General features: G+C 41.1%; 1 protein-coding gene across 1 annotated transcript; it reads right to left on the reverse strand.

Moving 5' to 3' along the window:
- Positions 1–17,683: 17,683 nt before the first annotated feature.
- On the reverse strand, positions 17,684–18,597 carry LOC125281251 (diphosphoinositol polyphosphate phosphohydrolase 3-beta). The gene has a single exon (XM_048213793.2). The coding sequence runs from the start codon at positions 18,355–18,357 to the stop codon at positions 17,863–17,865; it is 495 nt and encodes a 164-aa protein (XP_048069750.2). The 5' UTR covers positions 18,358–18,597; the 3' UTR covers positions 17,684–17,862.
- Between the last annotated feature and the right edge of the window lie 4,851 nt (positions 18,598–23,448).

Genomic DNA, 23,448 nt, shown 5'->3' on the forward strand with positions numbered 1-23,448 from the left:
TCACTCTTGGGGCCTTTTTACTTTTTTTTTTTAAGATTTTATTTATTTATGTGACAGAGAGACAGCCAGCGAGAGAGGGAACACAAGCAGGGGGAGTGGGAGAGGAAGAAGCAGGCTCCCAGCCGAGGAGCCCGATGTGGGATTCGATTCCGGAATGCCAGGATCACGCCCTGAGCCGAAGGCAGACGCCCAACGACTGCGCTACCCAGGCGCCCGGGGCCTTTTTACTTTTATAGAACCCCCCTTAATATCTTCTGTAGGGCTGGTTTTGTGGTTACGAAATTGGTCAATGACTGGTGATTCTGGAAGGTCTTTATCTCTCCATCAATTCTGAATGACAACCTTGCTGGATAAAGGATCCTTGGCTGCCTGTTTTTCTCTGAAAGAGCTTTAAAAATGCCCCCCCCCCAACCCTTTCTCTCATTCCAGGTCTGTGTAGACAGGTCTGACGTATTCTGAGAATTTTGCCTTGGTACGTGAGAAATTTCTTTGCCCTGGCCGCTTTCAATACTGTATCCTTGAATCTAATGTTTGCGAATTGCACTATGATGTGATGTGGTGTAGGTTTGTCGTGGTTGAGCTTGGGAGGGGTCCTCTCTGCCTCTTGGACACGAATGCTTGTTTCCTTTGCTATATTAGGGAAGTTTTCAGCTACAATTTGTTCAAATATCTCTTCTAGACCTCTGTTTTTCTCCACCCCCTCGGGGATGCCGATGATTCTGACACTGGAACGTTTCATTGAGTCAGTAATCTCCCGTAACCTACATTCTTGAGATTAGATTTTTTTGAGTCCAGATTCTATTTTAGCTTTCTCTTCTACTTACCAATCCTCCAATTCCCTGATACGTTCTTCTGCCTCATTCACTATGGCTGTCAGAGCCTCTAGTTTTGCCTGCATTTGGCTCATAGAATTTTTAATTTCTTCCAAATTTGCTCTCATTTCCGCCCTTAGAGATTCTATATTCTTATTAACATTTTCGTTAATACTTTTTTCAAGTCTACACAACATCTTGACCATTGTTACTCTGAATTCCATTTCTGATAATTTGGTTATATCCATATGCATTAGTTCTGTGGCAGAGGCCACAGACTCATTATCTTTTCTTTGCTGGGGAGGATTTCTCCTTCTCGTCATTCTGATGAGGAGAGGTTGTGGGGTTGTCCAGAGCTCAAATTATTGACTGGGATCCAGGCAGTGCGCACTTGTTTTATAGGGACCTTAGGGATGTGGGCTTCTTGATTTTTCAGCCTGCCTTCTGGGGGAAGGGTCTGCTGCGCCAATACTCAGGCAACCCTGTTTGGGTAGAGTCTCCATGTCCCCTGCGAGGGGGGATGGGGATGGGCACATTGTGAGCTGGTATTTTTCAGGCTTTTGTTCTCTGGCGGCTTTCCCTGGCAGTGTGTTGTGCCTCTTCTGAGAGTCAGAGCAGCAGTGGCCGAATCTCAGCCTCTGTCTCAGAACAGAGGGATAGTGGACTGCTCTCCACTGATGTTCTGGCTACTTTAACTCTGTTTCTGTTGGTGCTGCTCAACCCTGCAGCACCCTGGGATGTGCGCCCCACACCCGGCGTCCCAGCCCTCACTTCCAGGGCCGGCGCGTCTCTGTCCTTTGTGTTTCTAACACCATCAGCTACCAGCTGCCCCGTGTGCTCCGGAGCTCCCTGTCTCAGTCTGGTTACAGTGAGCACACAGGAGCTTCATTTCAGGCTGGTCGCACATGTTTCCGGGCTCACGGTCTCAGTCTCCTCTCTCACGGGTGCCAGTCCACGAGTCCGCCCGCTCCCCCGTGCAGGTGGCTACCGCTTCCCGAATGCGGCGGCTCCCTCTCCTTTCCGTTTATCTTCCGATATCTGTGCGCGGTTTCATGGCTCCCCGCTTCGTACCTCAATACTCAGTGCTGGAGGTGTTCATTTGTAGAGATCCAGATGTATCTTCCTGCATCTCAGGCTGATTCTGTGGATGTTCAGGATGGTCTGGTACCTATCCAGCTTGCCTCAGGGGACCTGCTGAAAAAGCGGTCCCCTACTCCTCTGCCATCTTAACTCTCTCTAATTTTTCTTAAACTCATTAGAATTCACCAGTGAAGCCATCATCTGGTCCTGGGCTTTTCTTTGGAGGTTTTGTATTGCTGATTCAATCTCCTCATGTTTCACCCACTCTTAAAAACAATTTAACTTACTTAATGTCTTCTGAAAATCCAATCAAATAACAACATAATATGGATTTTTATAAAGATCCTAGAATTTCCTCCCTGCAACACTGTCCAATTGATGATTCACATCAATGAAAACTGGACTTGGAAGGTTATAAAAATCCTGCTCAAAAGCATGTTAAGCCACTATCCTTTTCTAGTGAGTATAAATGTTAAAGGACCAATTGAAAATATGCCTCATATGGGACTCAAGAAAGGTAGCTTCTAGTCACTCTTGAATTGTTTTCCCCTCCCCTTTTGGGTAACTGGTATCTGGTAGGAGTATCATAGAATGAAAAAACTAAAACTAAAACTAATCCCTTTCTTTCTTTTTCTTCTTTCTTATTTATCTCTATGCAATACACTGGCCTTGGTAAGAAACACTGTGATAACCAAATGTGCATGTGTGTGTATCTCTGAATGATATAGTTTCAACCATCTATGACCTTTGTCTATAGTGAAATTCCCTCTTTTCTTGGTTTCCCCTTATATAAAGTGTTGCATAAACAATTACTTCTCAGAGATGATGTGAGGATTAGATGCCATAATATACATGGAAATATTTTGTGAACTATAAAGGGCTGTATGTATGTTTGCCCAACATTGATGGAATTTTATTTTTTTATTATTTTTTATAATAATTTTTTATTATGTTATGTTAGTCACCATACAGTATATCCTTAGTTTTTGATGTAATGTTCCATGATTCATTATTTGTGCATAACACCCAGTGCATTGATAGAATTTTAAAAAACATTGCAAGACATGATATGGCACAGTGGTTGAGAATAGAGACTCTGCAGTTGGATTGCCTGGGTTTGAAATTCAGTGCTACCTCTTACTTGCTATATGAGAATAAGTACATTTTAACCTTCCAGTATTCTCATCTATAAAATGGTGTATTAAATAGTAGTACCAACCTCACAGGGTTCTTATGAAAATTCAACCACTTAATATGTTAAATACTACAGAACAGTGCCTGGTATACAGCAACTGCTATATGTTTGCTAAAAATATTAAAAATACATAATTTAAAGTTAATTGAAAATCTCATAGGATATGAAAATAATAAATAGTAGTTGCTATTATGCCGTAATACTCTCATCTAAAATCCTGATTTTTAAAAAAATGGCATGGCATCTTTTCGTAGCTTCCTTTAACATTAAAAAATGGAATTCCACTGTGAATCCTATAGTTCACTGAAGTACTTGTCTGATTCACCCACTAAACTGTGACTGACAGAGACAGTAACATGGCTTACTCAGGACTACTAATCTGTAGGTATCTGATCTTTCACATGTGGTCCTCAACAAGGTTCAGGTTCCTATGGCCAGAGAAGCTCTGCAGCAGCCTTGGTATACTGGCACCATGAGTTGCCCTGCTGAGGATGTGGCCCCCATACTGAAGGTCATGATAAGACCTGAAATCTCCAAGTTTGTTCTTCTCTTTTCCTTCTGAAATCCCCCCTAATATTCGCCCTGTCTGACATTTCTCTTCATCTTACTGCCCTTTGGCACCAGGCACATAAATGTCCTATCCTCTGGCAAAGTGCTATTAGGATTAGTCATGAGACAGACTTTGAATATGTGGATTTTGAGCTTCCAGAAGTCGGTGAAGTGCAAAATCTAAATAACAGATAAAATATGTTCAAATAGAGGTATTGTTTTTAGAGTGGAAGCATTGAATGTTTGGTTTTTCACTTAAAAACAGGGTTACATTAAATAGAGTTTCTATGGGTCTGTAGCCACTTGTCTCCACACAGGTGTTTTCTTTTTTCTTTTTTTTTTTAAATTTTTTATTATGTCATGTTAGTCACCATACAGTACATCATTAGTTTTTGATATAATGTTCCATGATTCATTGTTTGCGTATAACACCCAGTGTTCCATGCAATACGTGCCCTCCTTACTACCCATCACCAGCCTATCCCATTCCCCCACCCCCCTCCCCTCTGAAGCCCTCAGTTTGTTTCTCAGAATCCATAGTCTCTCATGCTTCATTCCCTCTTCTGATTACCCTCCTTTCTTTATCCTTTTCTTCCCCTACCAATCTTCCTAGTTCTTATGTTCCATAGATGAGAGAAACCATATAATTGTCTTTTTCTGCTTGACTTATTTCACTTAGCATTATCTCCTCCAGTGCCATCCATGTTGCAACAAATGTTGAGAACTCGTTCTTTCTGATAGCTGAGTAATATTCCATTGTATATATGGACCACAACTTCTTAATCCAGTCATCTGTTGAAGGGCATCTCGGTTCCTTCCACGATTTAGCTATTGTGGACAATGCTGCTATGAACATTGGGGTGCATAAGCCATAGGCAACTTTTAATCTACTTTTTGATTATATGGATTTGCCCATACTAGACATTATATCTAAAGAAATCATACAATATATAAGGTATTATGTCTGGCTTCTTGTTCATTCATGTAATGGCATAATACTCCATTCCCCTTTATTGCTGAATAATATCTCATTGTGTAGATATGCTATGTTTTATTTATACATTCATCAGTTTTCATTTTTTGGCAATTATGAATAGCATTGCTACAAATATTCATGAACAAACCTTTTTTTGTGAAATATGTTTTCATTTATCTTGGGACTATATCTAGCAGAATTGCTGGGTCATGTGGTAACTATGTTCAACATTTTAAAGAACTGCCAAACTATTTTCCAAAATGGTAGCAAAATTTTACACGAGAGCTCCAATTGCTCCACATTCTCACCAGCACTTGTTATTTTTAGTCTTTTTAATTACAGTCATTCTAGTGGGTGAGATGTGGTTTCTCATTGTGATTTTGATTTGCATTTCCCTAATAACTAATAACGTAGGGCATCTTTTCATGTGCTCATTGTCCACTTGTATATTTCTTTGGAGAAATGTCTGTCCAAATCCTTTGTCCATTTTTTAAAATTTTAATTTAATTATTTAATTTAATTATTTATTATTGATTTGTAAATGTTCTTTAATATTCTGGATACAATACAGACGGTTGATCATTTAATTTTTTTAAGTTTTTATTTAAACTCCAGTTAACACACAATGTAATATTAGTTTCAGGTGTACAATATAGTGGTTCAACACTTCCCTATAACACCTGGTGCTCATTACAAGTGCCCTCCTTAATCTCCATCACCTATTTAACCCATTCCCCCACCCACCTCCCCACTGGTAACCATCAGTTTGTTCTCTATAGTTAAGAGTCTGTTTCTTGGTTTGTCTCTCTCTTTTTTCTTTTTTTCCCCCATATGATCATTTCAATGGATGCAGAAAAAGCATTTGACAAAGTACAACATCCATTCATGATAAAAACCCTCAACAAAGTAGGTTTAGAGGGAACATACCTCAACATAATGAAGGCCATCTATAAAAAACCCACAGGTAATATCATCCTCAATGGGGAATCAATTTTTCCTCTATGGTCAGGAACAAGACAGGGATGTCCACTCTCATCACTGTTATTTAACATAGTACTGGAAATCCTAGCCACAGCAATCAGACAACAAAAAGAAAAAAAGGCATCCAGGGGCACCTGGGTGGCTCAGTCAGTTAAGTGGCTGCCTTTGGCTCAGGTCATAATATCAGGGTCCTGGGATTGAGCCTGGTGTCTGGCTCGCCACTCAGTGGGGAGTCTGCTTCTTCCTCTCCCCCTCCGCCTGTTCGTGCTCTTTCTCCTTGCTCACTCTCTCTCAAAATAGTAAATAAAATTCATAAAAAAAGAAATAAAAGGCATCCAAATCAGAAAGGAAGAAGTAAAACTTTCACTCCTTGCAGATGACATGATACTATATATAGAAAACCCCAAAGACTACACCAAAAAATTGCTATAACTCATAACATGAATTCAGTCACAGGATACAAAACCAATGCACAGAAATCTGTTGCATTTCTATATACCAATAATGAAGCAGCAGAAAGAGAAATCAAGGAAGCAATCAATTGCACAAAAAAACCATAAGATACCTAGGAATAAACCTAACTAAAGAGGTGAAAGACCTATACTCTTCAGAACTATAAAACACTTATGAAGAAATTAAATATGACACAAAGAAATGGAAAGGCATTCCATGCTCATGGATTAGAAAAACAAATATTATCAAAATGTCTATACTACCCAAAGACATCTACACATTTAATGCAATCCCTATCAATATGCCAACAGCATCCCACAGAGCTAGAACAAACCATCCTAATGTTTGTATGGAACCACAAGACCCCAAAGAGCTGAAGCAATCTTGAAAAAGAAAAGCAAAGCTGGAGGAATCACAGTTCTGGACTTCAAGTTATATTACAAAGCTGTAGTGATCAAGATAGTATGGTACTGCAAAAAACAAAACAAAACCATAAAACAGACACATAGATCATTGGAACAGAACAGAAGACCCAGAAATGAATCCACAACTATATGGCCAATTAATCTTCAACAAAGTAGGAAAGATTGTGCAGTGAGAAAAGGACAGTCTCTTCAACAAATGGTGCTGGAAAACTGGACAGCAACATGTGAAAGAGTGAAACTGAACCACTTTTTTTTATTTGACAGAGAGAGAGACAGCCAGAGAGAGAGGGAACACAAGCAGGGGGAGTGGGAGAGGAAGAAGCAGGCTCCCAGCAGAGCCCGATGAGGGGCTCGATCCCAGGACTCCAGGATCACGCCCTGAGCCGAAGGCAGACGCTTAACGACTGAGCCACCCAGGCGCCCCCTGAACCACTTTCTTATACCATACATAAAAATAAATTCAAAATGGATTAAAGACCTAAATGTGAGACAGGAAACAATCAAAATCCTAGAGAAGAACAGAGGCAGTAACCTCATTGACATCGGCCGTAGCAACTTCTTACTTCATATGTCTCCTGAGGCAAGGGAAACAAAAGCAAAAATGAACATTTGGGATTTCATCAAAATAAAAAGCTTCTGCACAACAAAGGAAACAATAAACAAAACTAAAAGGCAAACCTATGGAGTGGGAGAAGATATTTGCAAAAGACATATTTGGTAAAGAATTAGTTTCCAAGATACATAAGTAACTTACAAAACTCAACACCCCAAAAGCGAATAATCCGATTGAAAATTGGGCAGAGGAGATGAATAGCTATGTTTCCAGAGCAGACATCCAGATGGCCAACAGACACATGAAAAGATGCTCAACATCACTGATCATCAAGGAACTATAAATCAAAACTACAATGATATATCACCCCACACCTGTCAGAATGGCTAAAATCAACAACATAAGAAACAACAGGTGTTGAAAGGATGTGGAGAAAGGGGAACCCTCATGCACAGTTGGTGGAAATGCAAACTGGTAAGCCGCTCTGGAAAATGGCATGGAGGTTCATCAAAAACGAAATAGAACTACCCAATGATCTAGCAATTACACTACTAGGTATTTACCCAAAGAATACAAAAATACTAATTCAAAGGGATACATGCACCCTGATGTTTATAGGAACATTATGTACAACAGCCAAATTATAGAAACAACCCAAGTGTCTATCAGCTGATGCATGGATAAAGAAGATGTGGTGTATATACACAATGGAACAGGACTCAGCCATAAAAAAGAATGAAATCTTGCAATTTGCAATGGTGTGGATGGAGTTAGAGGGTATTATGCTAAGTGAAATAAGTCAGAGAAAGACAAATACCATATGATTTCACTCACATGTGGAATTTAAGAAACAAAGCAGATTGTTGATCATTTTATTTTATTTTAAAGATTTTATTTACTGGAGAGAGAGAGCAGGGGGAGGGGCAGAGGGAGACATATAAGAGGTTGGGTATAAGAGGCCCCTTCTCCTGCAGTAACACTCCACTGGACACTGGGGGGAGAAGGCAGTCCCTGGTTATTTCAGCTTGCCTGTCTCCATGTAGAAACTTTGCCCTACAAAGGTGTTGAGGTGGAGGAGAGTGGGATCCCACTGTTCTTGGCCTGTCATGCCTAAGGCTGAGACCTCATTCTGTAATTGGGAGTTAGTCCTCTAGCCCAGGCTTGCTTGGAATAGCACTTCTGCAACATGGGGCTGCAGGGAATAGAGACACTGGTGGCATTCTCCTGGGGTGAAGGCATAGCTGTAGACTAGCAACCGGGGGAATAGGGAGCCCCCATCCTCTTGGGCACGTCCATATCTTGAGTAGAGCCTGTTACATGGAGCTAGGGGAGATGACATTGTTCAAATGCCATTGATTCTCATGATTTTTATAGTGATTTAGTATTTTTTCTTGAATAAATCTTTATTCATTTGCTGTGTGCCCTATGACAATTTCCAGGGACTTTAAAAGTGTGTGTGTGTGTGTGTGTGTGTGTGTGTGTGTGTGTGTAATTGTCACCAATTAAATGGTATTTCACAGGGGGATGGGTCCACCAAGATCCTCATACAACCATTCTGGAAGTCCTGCACCCATCCTTAAATGTTAATACTCCTCAGGGAGATCTTCACAGTCCTCTCTCTACAGTCTCTCCTAGATGACCTTGCACCTTCTCTATACCTACCTCAATCTACTGCCCATCTACTGATGACTCCAAAACGTCCACCTCCTGTTCATTCTTCTTTTCTAAGCTGCACCTGTGTATATCTCTGGCATATTGGACATCTCCTAGTTAATATCCTTTGGTTACCAGAAACTAACATTTATAAAATTATTCTCATCTTCTTCTTAGCCCCAGGGAATGGTATCATCAGCTCTGTTGCACCAGCGAGATATATCAAAGATATCCACCTCTCTTTCATTTCCAACATCCAATTAATCACTTTATGCCCCTTTAAACCCTATATATTTCTAAAATGTATTCACTTCTATCAACATGGTCAACATGCTCATTCAGGTCACCATCATTTCTCACCTGGACTATCACCACAATCTCCTCTCCCTTTCAAACAATTTTCTACTCTTCAGACAAATTGATGTCATGTCTCCTCTCCTCTCCTTAAATCCCTGAACAAATTGCATCAGACCGTCTATAATCTGGCTTTTCCTTACCCCACTGGCTTCATCTCTAGAAGATCCTTTATTCTTCTCTGCACCTTCGGATTTTGTTCTATATATAATGAGCAAGTTCCTATTCCTAAAAGCACCATATTTTTATCTAGCTTCCAGAACCTCATATCTGCTCTTCCCTCTTTCTGGAACACCCCCACCCCAACTATTTATCCTAGCAAGTCCTATTCATCCTTCAGGTGTCATGTTACATGGCATTTCCTCTGAGAATCTTCCCCAACCCAACTAAACTAGGTTAGTTCCCCCACCACGCGCTGGCAGAGCCCACCGAATCCCCACTATCATAAAAACACTTGGCACATTTTGTTGGGATTTCTTGTTTTATTATGTCTCCCCAGTACAGTGAGAACTCCATGAAGACAGGGGCCATGTCTAATTTGCCCAATTCATGTACCTCTAGAGGTAACAGAGTTCTTGGCCTAAAGTTCTAATAGTTCTGAATAGTTCGGCTTATCACAGCTAAAGATCAGTTGTAAGGATGCAGGTACTAGATAAATGCAAACACTTCCCTATTTATCTACCAGGTTAGATGAAAAAACAACTTGAACTAAAAATTTTACTGGATAATCTTTCTTCCTATATAGAACATATTAATATTTAATTCAGGATTAGAAAAAGGTAATTCTAAATAGATTTGACAGTGAGGTGTTCTTGGATAGCAGAGTCTTCCTGGGAATGGTTTCTTTGCTCTAAATAGAATACGTCCAGGATTGGGCTAATTCTTAAAATGTCCACTAGGGAGACAGATGCCATTGCTGGTACCATATTCAAGTTTCCCCCACTATCTGAAAGTAGAGCATTCCTATGAAACCTTTCATAATCTGGCAGAGAGTGGAGAAGCAATTACCATTAATTTATATGGAAAAATTTTTGACTGTTCCCAGTCAAAAAATAACTTCTCTTGGGTTTTTCTGATACCTAAAGACATATCTTGCTAATAAATGCAATGGAAATAAAGTACAGATGTTCACAGACACAGTTCAAAGCTATCATGGCTTGATGCAGAAATGCTGAGTATAGTTTCTGGGGAAGGAACTTGGAGGGGCCGCTCTCACTGCTCGGGAGCACACTGCCCTCTAAGGGGTTGCTGCAAAATAAACACTGAACACTATTTTCGCTTTTTTGGCAAAAGCAAGAATTCTCTTAAGATTTTTTTCATTTAGCAAAAACAGTAATCCCTCCTTATCGACAGGGGATATGTTCCAAGACCCCCAGGTGAATGCCTGAAACCATGCATAATACCAAACCTTACGTATACCATGTTTTTTCCTATGCATACATACACATGATAAAATTTAATTTATAAATTAGGCACAGTACGAGATGAATAACTGATACTAAAATACAAGAATTACAGTAATATACTCTAATAACATGTGAATATGGTCTGTCAAAATATATTTTTGTACTGTACTCATACTTCTTATGATGATGTGAAATGATAAAATGCCTACATGATGAGATAAAGTGAGGTGACTTATGCAGGCACTGTGATATAGCATTAGGCTACTATTGACCTGATGATAGGTCAAAAGGATCATATGTTCCTGGAACATGGTTGCTGTGGGTAAATAAACCTTTAGAAAGCAAAACCATGGGTAATGGGGGGACTACCGTATGAAGAGAAGTGGCCAAATCTCAACTTTTGAAAAAAGTGGAGGATACCTGTACTAAGAATGACTCGGCTGTCTATGTATGTCTTTTTAACAGCCAAAAACCAAGGTCTAAGTTTGAGTGGGTAGATGAAAGGAAAAGAGAATTGTTACCAATCCTGTTCTAAGTCCTCTATACCGTCAGCACTGGCCCCAAATAAATCTAAACTTCCAGAGGTCCTGGCCTGCTTCTTCACACTACTGTGTAGGCTTACACAGGGAAAGGTGATATGTCTTCTTGCACCATGGGTGGGCTTTTTAGTTCCCCATGTTTACCATCCAGAAAAAGGTGGAGCACCAAATTCACTATATTGTCAGTTCTGTTCATCTTAATATAGAGCATGAGCTTTGGGATAATATAAAACTGAATTTCTATCCCCAACCTATCACATTCTAGCCCTTTGATCCATTGCATTAATTTCAGGTTCACATCTTTGATTCTGGGACTATAAATTTGAGATACCTTAAGTACTGTTTGGAGATTGAGTTGCGGGAAAAGCTTTCCCTTCTCCATGGGTATGGAAATCACTCTGTACAATATTTGAAACTGTACTCTCAGTTCTTGGTAGTGATGGGGAATAGGGGATGGAAAGATGTCCCTAGGCCATTTGGAGTCAGTCAACCTGTGCTAGGGAACCAGTCTAGCACTGGAACCTAGAAAATATATGCCCAGTGAAATAGTTGTGAATTGTGGTTTTTGTATTACATTTGCCTCACATAACCTGGTAATCTTTAATAAAATCTTATTGAAAGTTATAGTCTGGTCTCTTGTGTGTTGTAGGAGATTAGGGAAACATGAGGGCACCTTCCGGAGTAAAAAGGTAGAAGGGGGAGAACAGGATTCCATTCTGAGTCCAGAGTTGTGGTGTCCTTGTTTACCAGTTGAAAACCACTGTGCCCAGAGGAGCAGCAACCTAATGAGGATCGGAGGCTACAGAGACATAGAGATTAGTAGCTTGCTGAGGATCCAGAGAAGCCAGAAGGAAATTTCTAAAAAATAAGACAGTAGCAGGCCTACTTATAGCCAATATGTTGCAACTGTGTGATTTATTAAAGGGGTACCTCCTCTGAATCGATGCCCCCCACTCCCACCAGCTTGGTGAGTAGAGAGTTTGTGTTGGAATTAGGAAACAAAAAACCAAAAACAAAACAGGGTTATTCTGTCCTGCATCAGGAGTTAGTGAGTACAAGGCATGGTCTGGATTTCAGCCCCAAGCTTTGTGCTATGTCTGCTGCACTTGTGCAGGACAGAAGTAGCAAAAATTCCATAATGGCCCTGAGCATTTGCCTACAAATCTCCGAAGAACAACAAGGTACCTATGTGGTGTATGCTTAACAGTGAAAGGGGTCATGGATTTTTGAAAATATTATGGTGGAAGGGGGCTCACTTGTGCCATCTGCTTGGGTAACATATAGTTACATTTGAAAAGAAAAAGGCTGGAAGATATATAGATATACATATATATTTTTCAAATATGGCTATCCTGAGTAGGGGGATCATGTGTGATTTTTTATTCATTTACCTTGGAGGGAATTTTCCAAATTTTCTGAAATGAAGGTAAATTAATTTTCTAATCAGAAAAAAAATAATTTTTTTAAAGATACATTGTAGAATGGGAGTGCTGTCTCATCTGGAAACTAAGTTTATGTCCACCTTTGGGGTTCAAAGTTTTCTGATCGTGTCTGGCATGCTGATGAGGCTAAAAGTCTTTTTGCATGTAGAACGGAGAGACTTTCAAGGAAATAATTCACATTAAGGGACAAGCAAGTCTGCCAATACGTTTAGCTCAGGAACAAAACCTAGGTTTTTGGAGAGGAGGGGTGAGTGTGTTTATTGGGGCTGTAGATTTGTCTTCTGACCAGCCTTCCCTACTTAAGTCTTCGGGATAGCAAAGGCCTACAAATAAACAATAAAGAATTATTTTTCAAATTTTATTATGGAAAATTTCAAATATATACAAAAGTATAGAGAATAGTATAATGAACTCCCAAATATCTGTCACATGGCTTCAAAAATTATCAGTTTATCACCAATCTTATTTCATCTATATGCTCACCTACCCCACCTTCAGATTATTTTGAAGCAAATACCAGTAGCATATCATCTCATCTGTAAAATTTACAGTACATTTCTCTAAAAGATAAGGATTAAAAAAAAACATAACCACAGTACCATATCACATCTAAAAACCCCAATAAATTGGGAGATGTGTGATTTCAAATTCTGTAAGGATTGAGTTAACAGTTACTGTATTTCACTGGTACCATGAGGAAGGGTATAACACCTAAAATGGAACTCATGGTTTTTCTGATGTAATTGCTTTTATAAATGCAAAGGAAAGAAAACTACCATATTAAAGCCACTTTAAGCCTTTGCAGGAAGCTGGGCAAGAGTGCTGACATTACAAACCCCATGGCAAAACTCCATAAAATTATCTCTAAACATCTTTGTCATTTTCTTAACGTTGCTCTCCTGGAGAGAGCTGTCCCAAGTCTTCTCTTCCCCCCTCAGAGAAGTTTTTTTTCTTCAATGCCTTTTCTAAGTGACAACAATTTAGCTGTCTCTCGGTCCTCCACATTCTCACATGCAGAAACCAGGTGGAACGAGAAACCAGCCAAGTGTGTTGGAAAAGGGGCTGAAAATTGGCCAACTGAATCAGTAAGAGACGCAAAAGAAACCTAGGCAAAGTAAGTGGTGTAATTAACTTTGGAAACTGCCTGTATTGCAGTTTTTGTTGGCTCTGGCATCAAATAATATAGTATACTGAACCTATAAAATGAGAGAAACAATTTTCTTCAAAGGGATGTTAAGATTACATGAAAGAAGTGCTTAGGGCATTGCAAAAACATTAAATATATCATTTGTATATCATCTTAAAATTTATTTTTATAAAAATTCACAATATTATCTGTGTTCATTGTATTTATTTTATAGTTAGTTTTATAGCAAGTGATATTTTTTGAATAAAATTTTCAGCAAAGTAACAACAGTACAAAAATACTGAAGTTGTTACACAAAGGACAGATTCTACAAAATATTGCCCTATGTGATGGGGTAATCTCAAAACGGTGCTAGCCACTGTGTGGTATGACATAGAAATATGAGTAATAATTCTCGTCCTTAAACATCTTACAACTGCCTTGAAAAGTTTCTGAAACACCTGATACAGAAAAGCCACATATATGGTGCCTTGACAGCATATATTCTACTAGCACCAGATTGAAAGGGGAATGTTTTGCCACATGGTGATTACAAAATATGAATTGAATCAAAGAACTTTCAGTGATGTCAATCATATTTCAAGTGGTGTTTCATATACAGAATATGCGAAGAGTAAAGAAATGTGGTCCTTGCTCTCAAGGATATCACAGTCTAATGGAGAAGGCAGACATCAAAAAAGCACAACAAAAGGCTATAGGTGTTAAAGTAAGAGTCTGTTCATGTACAACAGTATAACAACCAGGGCAAGAGGAGTCAGTGGTAAGGAGTCAGATAAGGAGTGTCCCAAGATGTAGGAGGAAAGTCAGATGAGCTGTCTCCTTGGAAACACGGCAACGCTCACCTCCACTTGAAAATTCCATTGATCAAATGGTTCACGTCAAAGATGCTTTCAAAGCAATCCAGAAGATTTTTGCTGATCATCTGAAAAAACCAACCAACATATAATTAGCATGCTTATATACTAATTTAACAATTCCTCCAATTGACAAATTTACAAAAGGCGTATTATCTGCATCATTCACTTTGCATTTGGAAAGCCTTCATGGGATCATCTAATGCAGATGCAATTTAAGACTGGATCAGCAGCTGAGGGAGTTACAGGTTATATTATGAAATAAAAAAGTCAGGAAAGCAGTGATACTACAAGTTTTGCAAAAAAAGATAGGTGGTCATTTAAGACATAAAAAATTCTAAATTCCATGTTCTGTACTCTAGGCTTATGGAAATAATTCAGGCTAGTGTGTGTGTATACATACACAATTTCTTGAAAACAAATATACTTTATAGACACAGCATCAATTAGAGTTTACCTATGTATCTATATTAACCCCTAATGTTTTCTCTTTATACCTTAACAAGAATAAACTATTTGACCAGCTGAAAATGTAAGCTATTTATAAAACATGGAGAAAATAAATTTCTGATGGATTGCTGCAAACCTTAATTATCTGTGGAGAGTACTCCTTTCCTTTTTTATCAAGGGGAGAGCTGAAAAACCGAACAAATAATGTACAAGTGACTTTTTAACAATCTTAAAAGGAAAAAAAATCCCAACTGTGCATCAATCTTTGGAGTGCTGAGGTGATAGAAATTTTCTATATACTATCTCTGGTTACATGTTTTGGCCTGAATCTCCTTGGAACTTTTTAACTATTCTGACAAGGCTAGGCTCCAGAGACTATTTCACAAAAACTACTTAAATGAACCTGACAGTCAGTCCTAAGAAATATCATGGCTTATTATAAATGTTTCTGTCAAAAAAAAGGGGAAAAAAGCCCACAACATATTTATAGGCTAATAATTCTTAATAATAGGTTAATATGAATACTGTACATCTTTGCCTTTGTTAGATACTTAAGAACAAAATAAAATGATGCAGTATCACCTCCAAGAATAACAAGTACAAGTTAAGCCTCCAAAACATTTGTGGCAGCATTTCAGGTGGAAGGGATTTTTATCGACAAAAATATCTTTAAAATAAAAATCCAATATATCTGCTCTGTTAAGGCAGAATTTAAGAATCTTCTTGAACAACTAGGTCATTGGGGAAAGATATCTTTGGGTCGATGTGAGACTGTTTGGAATTAAATGTGCTCAAATAGATATTCAATATATATCACTTTTTAAGAGAAAAATAGAAAATTATTAAATAACCATATTTGATCAAACTATATAATTCAGATGATGAAACTGTCACTGTTTTTAAAAACCCACTCATTTTTTAGTTTACTTTGATAAAATTACTACAGAAAATGTTTTGTGAATTGAAACCTATACTTTATCTGTGCTTAAATTTCTAACAAAGTTTGTTTCCAAAATAGTGGCACCAAATTTCTTTAGAAAGTGCAACAGAACCCAATTTTTAACAGCAATCATATAAACGTATTAATAATTTGTAGAATTACAATGGAGAAAAATGGAGAAAATGGAGAATTACAATGGAGGAAAAAACCAAAGGAGAAAAATATTTGAGTATTTTGAAGAGTAAAATAAACAAAGAACACAAGGGGGCAGCACAAAAAAAGTATAAATTCTAAAAATCAACCTATAAAGTTCAAAAACAGAACTATTCTATAGTCTTAAAAGATAAAAAGGCAGAGTACTGATTAGGAGGAGAAATGCAATGGCTTTTGAGTTACAGGTAATGTTAATTTCCTGATCTGGATTCTGGTTACCTACATATATTCACTTTGTAAAAATTGATTAAGCTGTACAGTTAAAATTTGTGCATTATTCTGTATGTATGTTAAAAAACAGTAAAATAATAACTTTTAAGAAAGGTTAACTTAAATTGTTAGCAGCAATTGTGTTTAAAAACAGGCTATTTTAATTAACAAATGTTTTAAATAACCATTATTTTTATACTTTATACTCAATTACTACTGGAATGTTTTTAAAATGTTTAAGTGTTACATATGGCATTAACTTTCCACCCCTAATACCCTCTTCACAAAGTAGATTTTGCTTCTACCTAACTGCTGACATGGCTAGGAGAATAAAGGTAGTTTGAGAAGATAGACCTATGCATTGCAGATAAGATTCCTGATTTCAAACAAGTATTGACACAAATGCAAGAGCTTTTAATAATAATAATAATAATAATAATAATAATAATAATGTTTGTCCCGTGACACAAAATGATTATCCTAAATCTTTAAGAGAGATTGTTCAGGTGTCCTGACAGTTTAAGAAGTCTGTAAAAGCTGAGTATCAAGAAAGGTACCTCACTGGATCCGGATCTTATCACCATATGAGTTCCATTCCTATGGTTACTGGTAGTCAGGAAGGTTAACTGAAATGTCACTACATTCAAATATGCGAAATAACGTTCCTTCAAAAACTAGTTTATATTGAGAGAACCATGGTTGTTTTAGGGTATTAAGAAAGGGGCTATGGAGTTGGAAGTTGAACATGCTAAATCACACCCTATGAATACAGTTTTCATGATAGTATGTACATACCAGGATGTGTTTGGCTAACAATACTTTCCCAAGAAGATATTCACTGTATAAAGTAATATTTCGTTAAATTACCTTCGGGCTATATGGGACATGGCCTATTCAAATAAGCAGCAAATAATACCACTGGTGAAAATTCTTTTGAAAATCAAATCATGAACATATGAGTAAAGAAACTTCTGAAAAGGGCAAATGAGATCACATTACTGAACACAAAATTATTGCCCAGTGCGGAAAGACCACAATATGTAAAATTTCTTAAGTACTTTTTAAATAAATATATATAACTATCTTTAAACCAATTCCCATCACAGAAGGGCTTGCTAGCAAGGGCTAATGCAGTGAAACGGAAAACAAGTTAAGAAAAAAAAAATAAAGATGCCACACAACCAAGATGTTCAGATTTTAAAGGCGTTCAACTACAAAACAAACCACAAGACTGGTACCAAAAACGCACGCGTGCACACACACACACGTGTGTGCAATGTAATAAAACCACAACGTGTACATACACACACACACACATACACGCTAAAGCCTGGGCAAGCAGTTAAGGCACCCTAAAAAAAAAAAAGAAAAACCCATGTGGTTTAGGATTACCGAAATCTGTTACGGTGCTACCAAGCAGCGATTTTCAAAGCATCTGAAAAACGTGCAAATTGTCTGAAAACAGTGCCTGGCAACTGAGACAGTTTGCAAGCGTGATTCAGAGGTCTGCCAAGGAGACAAAAGAAGCCCCCCCTCCTCCCCGTGAGACCGCACAAGGAATGAGAGTGCTCCGGGCACTATTTATTCTAAGGTAGGCGTAAAGCAGAAGTCTGTGCAGGAGCGGTACATACTAGGCATCGCTCTGTGGCAGGGACGGAGCCGCGGAGTTTCCATTGGTTGGGGAACCGCCCAGCTTGAGTTTTTCCAGATATTCGGCATGCACGGGCTTGTGGCAGCGGAGAACCTTGATCGCATCTTCGATTTTGAACCACTCTCGCTTCCTCCCGATGCTAACCGAATCTTCCCAATCTTCCAGAATCTCAGTGACGGTCAGTACGTACACGTACGTTCTGTGCTTGCGGTCTTGGTTCTGTTCGAAAATGCCCAGGAGCCGGCCTAACTTCCCCTTGACTCCCGCCTCTTCGAACACCTCTCGGACTGCAGCACCGCCCGGCTCCTCCTCGGGCTCCATGCCCCCGCCCGGCACGATCCAGCGGTCAGGGTACCGACTGCTACTCACTAACAGCACCTCGTCCTCGCGCTCGCTCCGGAAGCAAAGGCACGCCGCCCGCTTCTTGAACCCCTCCGGGTCGTAGGTGCGCGTCTGGTTCGGCTTGCACTTCATCGTCTCGGCCGCCTACTCGCGTCGCTCAGTGCTGCTGCTGCTGGGGTCGCCGCAGCCGCCGCCGCCGCCGCCGCCGCCGCCTGAGGTGCCGGGGAGAGAAAGGGCTGAGGAGAGCCGCAGGGAGAGAAGGCGCTCCAGGAGTGAGCCCCGGGAGCCCAGGGGGAGATGAGGCAGGGGCGGGGCGGGGGCGGGCGAGGTACGTCAGTCAGTTCGTCCCTCGTGCGGGCCAGAGGGTCCCGATCGCAGCCGCCTGAGTGGACGAGGCGCCGCCGCCCCCGCGCCCGCCCTCGTGCCGCCGCCCCGCCCCCGCCGCCGCCGCCGCCTCCACCGCCAGCGGGTCCGCCACTCCGCACACCGCCCACCCGCGGCTCCCGCGCGCGCCTCCCTCCCTCCTCAGCCGCCGGGCAGGGGTTGAGCGAGGTGAGGCGCATTCGCGTGCGCGTCCGCGTCCCCGTCCCCATTCACGTGCGCGTTCACGCTGCAGGGCGAGGGGCGGGGGCGGGGGTCTCGCGGCTCCCGCAGCGCGCGCGGGCGCGCGCGCGGCGCCTTGGGCCCACTGCGCAGGCGCCCCGCACCTCGCAGGCTGGAAATCTCTTTCTACAGGGAGTTCAATTCCCGCACTGTGACCAGGGTCATGAGCGCTTCCACGTGGGCCTTTGAGTTCACCTTGGCTGTGGCGCAGCCAGACCTTTCTCCTCATCCTCCCTGGCAGGTTGCATGAAACACAGACACTTATTTTACAGGTGATAAGGACAAGGGCATCATCATTGCCCCTAATGAATGCTACTGCCTTGTGGTTGAGGAGGGCCCGGTGTTGTCAAAATGATCCTCGGTATTCTTGGCAAGACAGTACTTACTCTTTGCTGAGTCATATCATGCCCTTTTAGTTCTTCAACAGGTTCGTCCACCTGAAAGGTAAAACAGCCAGTTATAGCTTATCAGCAAAATGGGTTTATTTAGGTGTAGCAGAGGAAAAGCAATTCGGGACAGGCAAACTATGGCACCCCACAGGGCCAGCCTGGAGATCAGACCAGAGGAACCTTCTTCTCTGGGGAAGGGGAGGCAGTTGGGACGCACTGCTGTGAAGGAAAAGTCCATTGGAGGAAAGCGACAGTTCCAGGGGCTGACGTTTTTCTCATTGGCCCCGTTGTGGTGTTTTCCTATTGGCTGAGCTTGTTGCTGGTCGAGGAGAAATTCTTCCTTCCTCCTGCTGGAGTAGGAAAGTAAGCGGCTTCCTGCTGGGAATACCAGGCACTGTTTGTCCTTGTTGGGGTGTGCAATTGACTGCAGGGGTAGGGCATGAGATCTCACCCTGCTGACCACCCGACTCCATTTTAAATGACGCTTCCTTGATTTGGGGTGGCAGGTTCCTGGCCTTGCTGGCATGTTGGCACAGCCCATAACTTAACGCTTTTCTTGAACTCCTCTTACCTAACCTCTGTTCCTCAGTTTCCTAACGGTAAACTCGTCTACTTGTTTCAGCCCTTGGCACTTGGAGTCCTATTCACCCAACACCTGCAGAGCTACCCCAAGTCACCTTTTAGGAAGTCCCAACAATCTTCACCCTCCACACACTTCCACCCTTCTCTCTCTTTCTCACTGATAGGTACGGCTTCGGGTTTTGGAAAACATGCCTATGGAAATCCCTTCAAATTTTTCAGTTTGATGTTTAATGAGGCTTTTGGTGTGGGACTCCAGCAAGGCCACCTGGTGCTCTCTCACCACCTCTCTGGTCATGCTGTCCTCTTGGCCAAGAAGTGGCCCATCACAGCCAAAGAGTTAACGGCCAAAAGCCTTCCTTCACCTTTTCATTTTTTCTTATTGTTTCCCTGCTCTAACGTTAACCTTATGGAGAAGACCTCTGATGTCCCCTAACTTTTGCTGTACTGCAGCTTAGGCTTCTTTGTCTCTCTCTTACCCAGAGACCCTCTGCTGGCATCAAGCAACCAGGATCATGAAAACTCCTTTTCCAGTGAAATAATCCTTCATCAAAGGGAAATGGAATCTGAAATGTAAGTGCAAAGGATTTTTTTTTTCAGAGAGGGAGGGAGAAGGAGAGGGTGTGAGTGGGAAGGGGAGGGGAAGAGGAGGGGAAGAGGGAGAGGGAGAGGAAGAGGGAGAGGGAGAATCTTAAGCAGGCTCCACGCCCAGTGCAGAGCCCGATGAGACCCTGAGATCATGACCTGAGCCAAAATTAAGAGTCGGTCGCTAAACCGACTAGAGGCACCCAGGTGCCCCAACAGCCCAATTCTTTTTTTTTTTTTTAAGATTTTATTTATTTATTTGACAGAGACAGCCAGCGAGAGAGGAAACACAAGCAGGGGGGGTGGGAGAGGAAGAAGCAGGCTCCTAGCAGAGGAGCCTGATGTGAGGCTGGATCCCAGAACGCTGGGATCACGCCCTGAGCCTAAGGCAGATGCTTAAGGACTGTGCCACCCAGGCGCCCCCAACAGCCCAATTCTTAAATAACGAGTGAGATCCGCTTCCCAGGGTCTGCTCTACTCCATTTATACCCAGAATAGCTCATAAAAATGATCCTGTTCCCAGTGGCAACAGACACCTGCAATATCTAGAGCATAATAGGACAAAAATGTGTGCGTTGCATATGAAGAAAATGATAAAATGGAGACGTAAAGAGAATGAATTCAACCACTAGAGATACTGCTAGTATTGACCATATATTAATGGTATACGGATGATCAAAGAACACTTGGAGGAATGTGACACCCAGAAATTAAAAACAAACTAGGGATGTAGATATTAGCAGGCTGTATTCCTCAGTGTGTCTAATATACAAATACACAAATGATGTCAAACAACTAGAAAAAATTCCATTACAATCAGGATCTAGGCGAATAAACCTATTATCACCAGTAGTATTAACTTTTGCCTTAGGTGGTCTTCCCAGTGTAAGGAGATTGTAAAGAGAGAAAAGCATTGTTTTAGCAAAGAAGACAAAAATTTCCTTATTTCCAAATGATGTGAATATCTTCCTGGGAAAAGCCTGAGAAATGATATAAAAATGGATTTCCTTCAATGGTAGAATGAAGTATTAATATTTAAAGCACCAGTGCTTTCATGTATGCCAGCAGTAATCACATAGAAAATATAATGGGGAAATGATGGCCTTCACAGTAGCAATATCAACCACCACGCAATAAATAAAATACCAGGAGATCTTGAATGATATAGTTAGGACATTGTAGTGGGAGATGATGGAGCTCGGGCTCAGCTTCGAAAGATGGCTTGAATGAAACAAGAGGAGCTCTAGCAAAGCTGGGAGGTGGGGCAGGAGACTGGGGGAGGGGTGGCCCAACCAGGCCCCAGCCACATCACAAGTCTACCTTACAGTTAGCACGTCCTATCTCCTCGTCTTACCAGAGGGGCCGCTTCCTACTCTAGTCCATCACTTCCCCATGAGATGATGCCTATGCAATAGGTCTCTGCCAGGGGCATATCTTTTTGGAAGGGAGAGGGATAGCAACACTCTGATATGGACAGAGGTGCAGGCTGGATTCCTACTGGCAAAGTCATAGCACATGTCTGGATAAGGGGAATGCACAATTCACAGGTATGGTACAATGCCAGGAAAATTTCAAACTGGTCTTTTTTTGGTGGAATTTCATAAAATAATTTTATTATGCACCTATTAGATTGCTAATGGGGCGAGATAGCTATGACTTTTTCTACAGAAGAGTAAAAATCATTTCTGAGAGACTAGCATTCCACTGTCTGGTTCGCCCATAGTTAAAAGTATTTCTCTAATGATGAACACGGTTATTTCACAAACTACTGTAACAGTAGGCTGTTACAGTAACAACTGTAATTTGTATGTGCCTGCCTGTATCTCCTCCCACATTGCCCTTGGCCTTGGCGATGGAATTTGCTTTGTCCAGTGGAACACTAGCAAGTGTGAAGCAAGCAGAGAATTGAAAAGTGCTTACACACCAGGGTTTGCCCTCTCTTGTTGCTCTTGACACAAGATAATGACCGCGTGAAGAAGCGTGGGTTAGGTGGATGATGAGAGACCCAGGGCCCATGCATCCCCTCCACCACAGCTGACCGTGAACCAATTGCCAGAAATGTGGGTGAGACCATCATAGACCATCCAGCCCCCAGCAGAGCCAGGGGCACTGACCACAGATGCATAAGCAAGCCTTCTGAGAACAGCAAAAGGACCTCTCAGCTAAGCCCAGCTGAAACTATTGACCTGCAGAATTGTGAACAAAAGAATTGGTTGTTTAAAGTCACTACATTTTGGATGGTTTGTTGTGCATCCAAAACTGGCTGGCACAACTGGTAACTGCCACCCATCAAAATCCAACAAAAATAAGAGAGAGAGAAAATACTTTTCGTAGTGGAAATGTAACCTCTGCTTGAAAAGGAGTCTTAAGGAAAGGGATGAGGTTAAGACACGAGATATTAGTCGAGTGTGTGTGCCACGGCCTGTGTTGATCCCTGTATCCTATTAAACAGCCCGTTAGATCTTAACGAGGAGGTTACTATTTGCAATTCATAGAAGAGAAGACTTAGAGTGCAGTTTGTGTTTGAATCCAAGTCTTCACGTCTCTACAGCCTGTGCTCTCCCAGCATCGCCATGTTTTAGCAAAAGGATTATTTTGATCGAGGACTATGGTTTGTTGTGTCCTTTTTTTTTGGATGGTGTTCAGAGTTGACTTGTTACGTAAGGTGTTCATTTGCTACGAGTCACTGGGTTCAAAGAAAGGTATTTTCCATCTGGATGTTCTTCTCCTCACAATGTAGTGAGAAGAACCACCTGAGAGCCTACCTCATTGCCACCAGTCAAGTGTGTCACCTGGACATGTTACTTGACAACTCCAAGTTCCGTTTTTTCTGCACACATAAAATGGAATTAAGTGATGCAGTAGAGAAGATATTCTGTTTTGTCATCACTCTAGACATTGATTTTGATTTATTGATGGTCCGATTGGTTTTACACACTTAATATTTATCTACCAACAAACCTGCACAATGAGTATCAGAATCCCTCTCAGCAGATTAAGACACAGGCTGAGATGTGCTTAAGTAAGACAGTAAGTGAGGGAGCTGAGAGTCACACGTTGGTCTGTG

Source organism: Ursus arctos, chromosome X (assembly GCF_023065955.2).
Source record: "Ursus arctos isolate Adak ecotype North America chromosome X, UrsArc2.0, whole genome shotgun sequence".
NCBI lineage: Eukaryota > Metazoa > Chordata > Mammalia > Carnivora > Ursidae > Ursus > Ursus arctos.

Excerpts from the sequence above, each read along its gene's own strand:
- LOC125281251 (XM_048213793.2), bottom strand. The coding sequence starts at position 18,357 with ATGAAGTGCAAGCCGAACCAGACGCGCACCTACGACCCGGAGGGGTTC.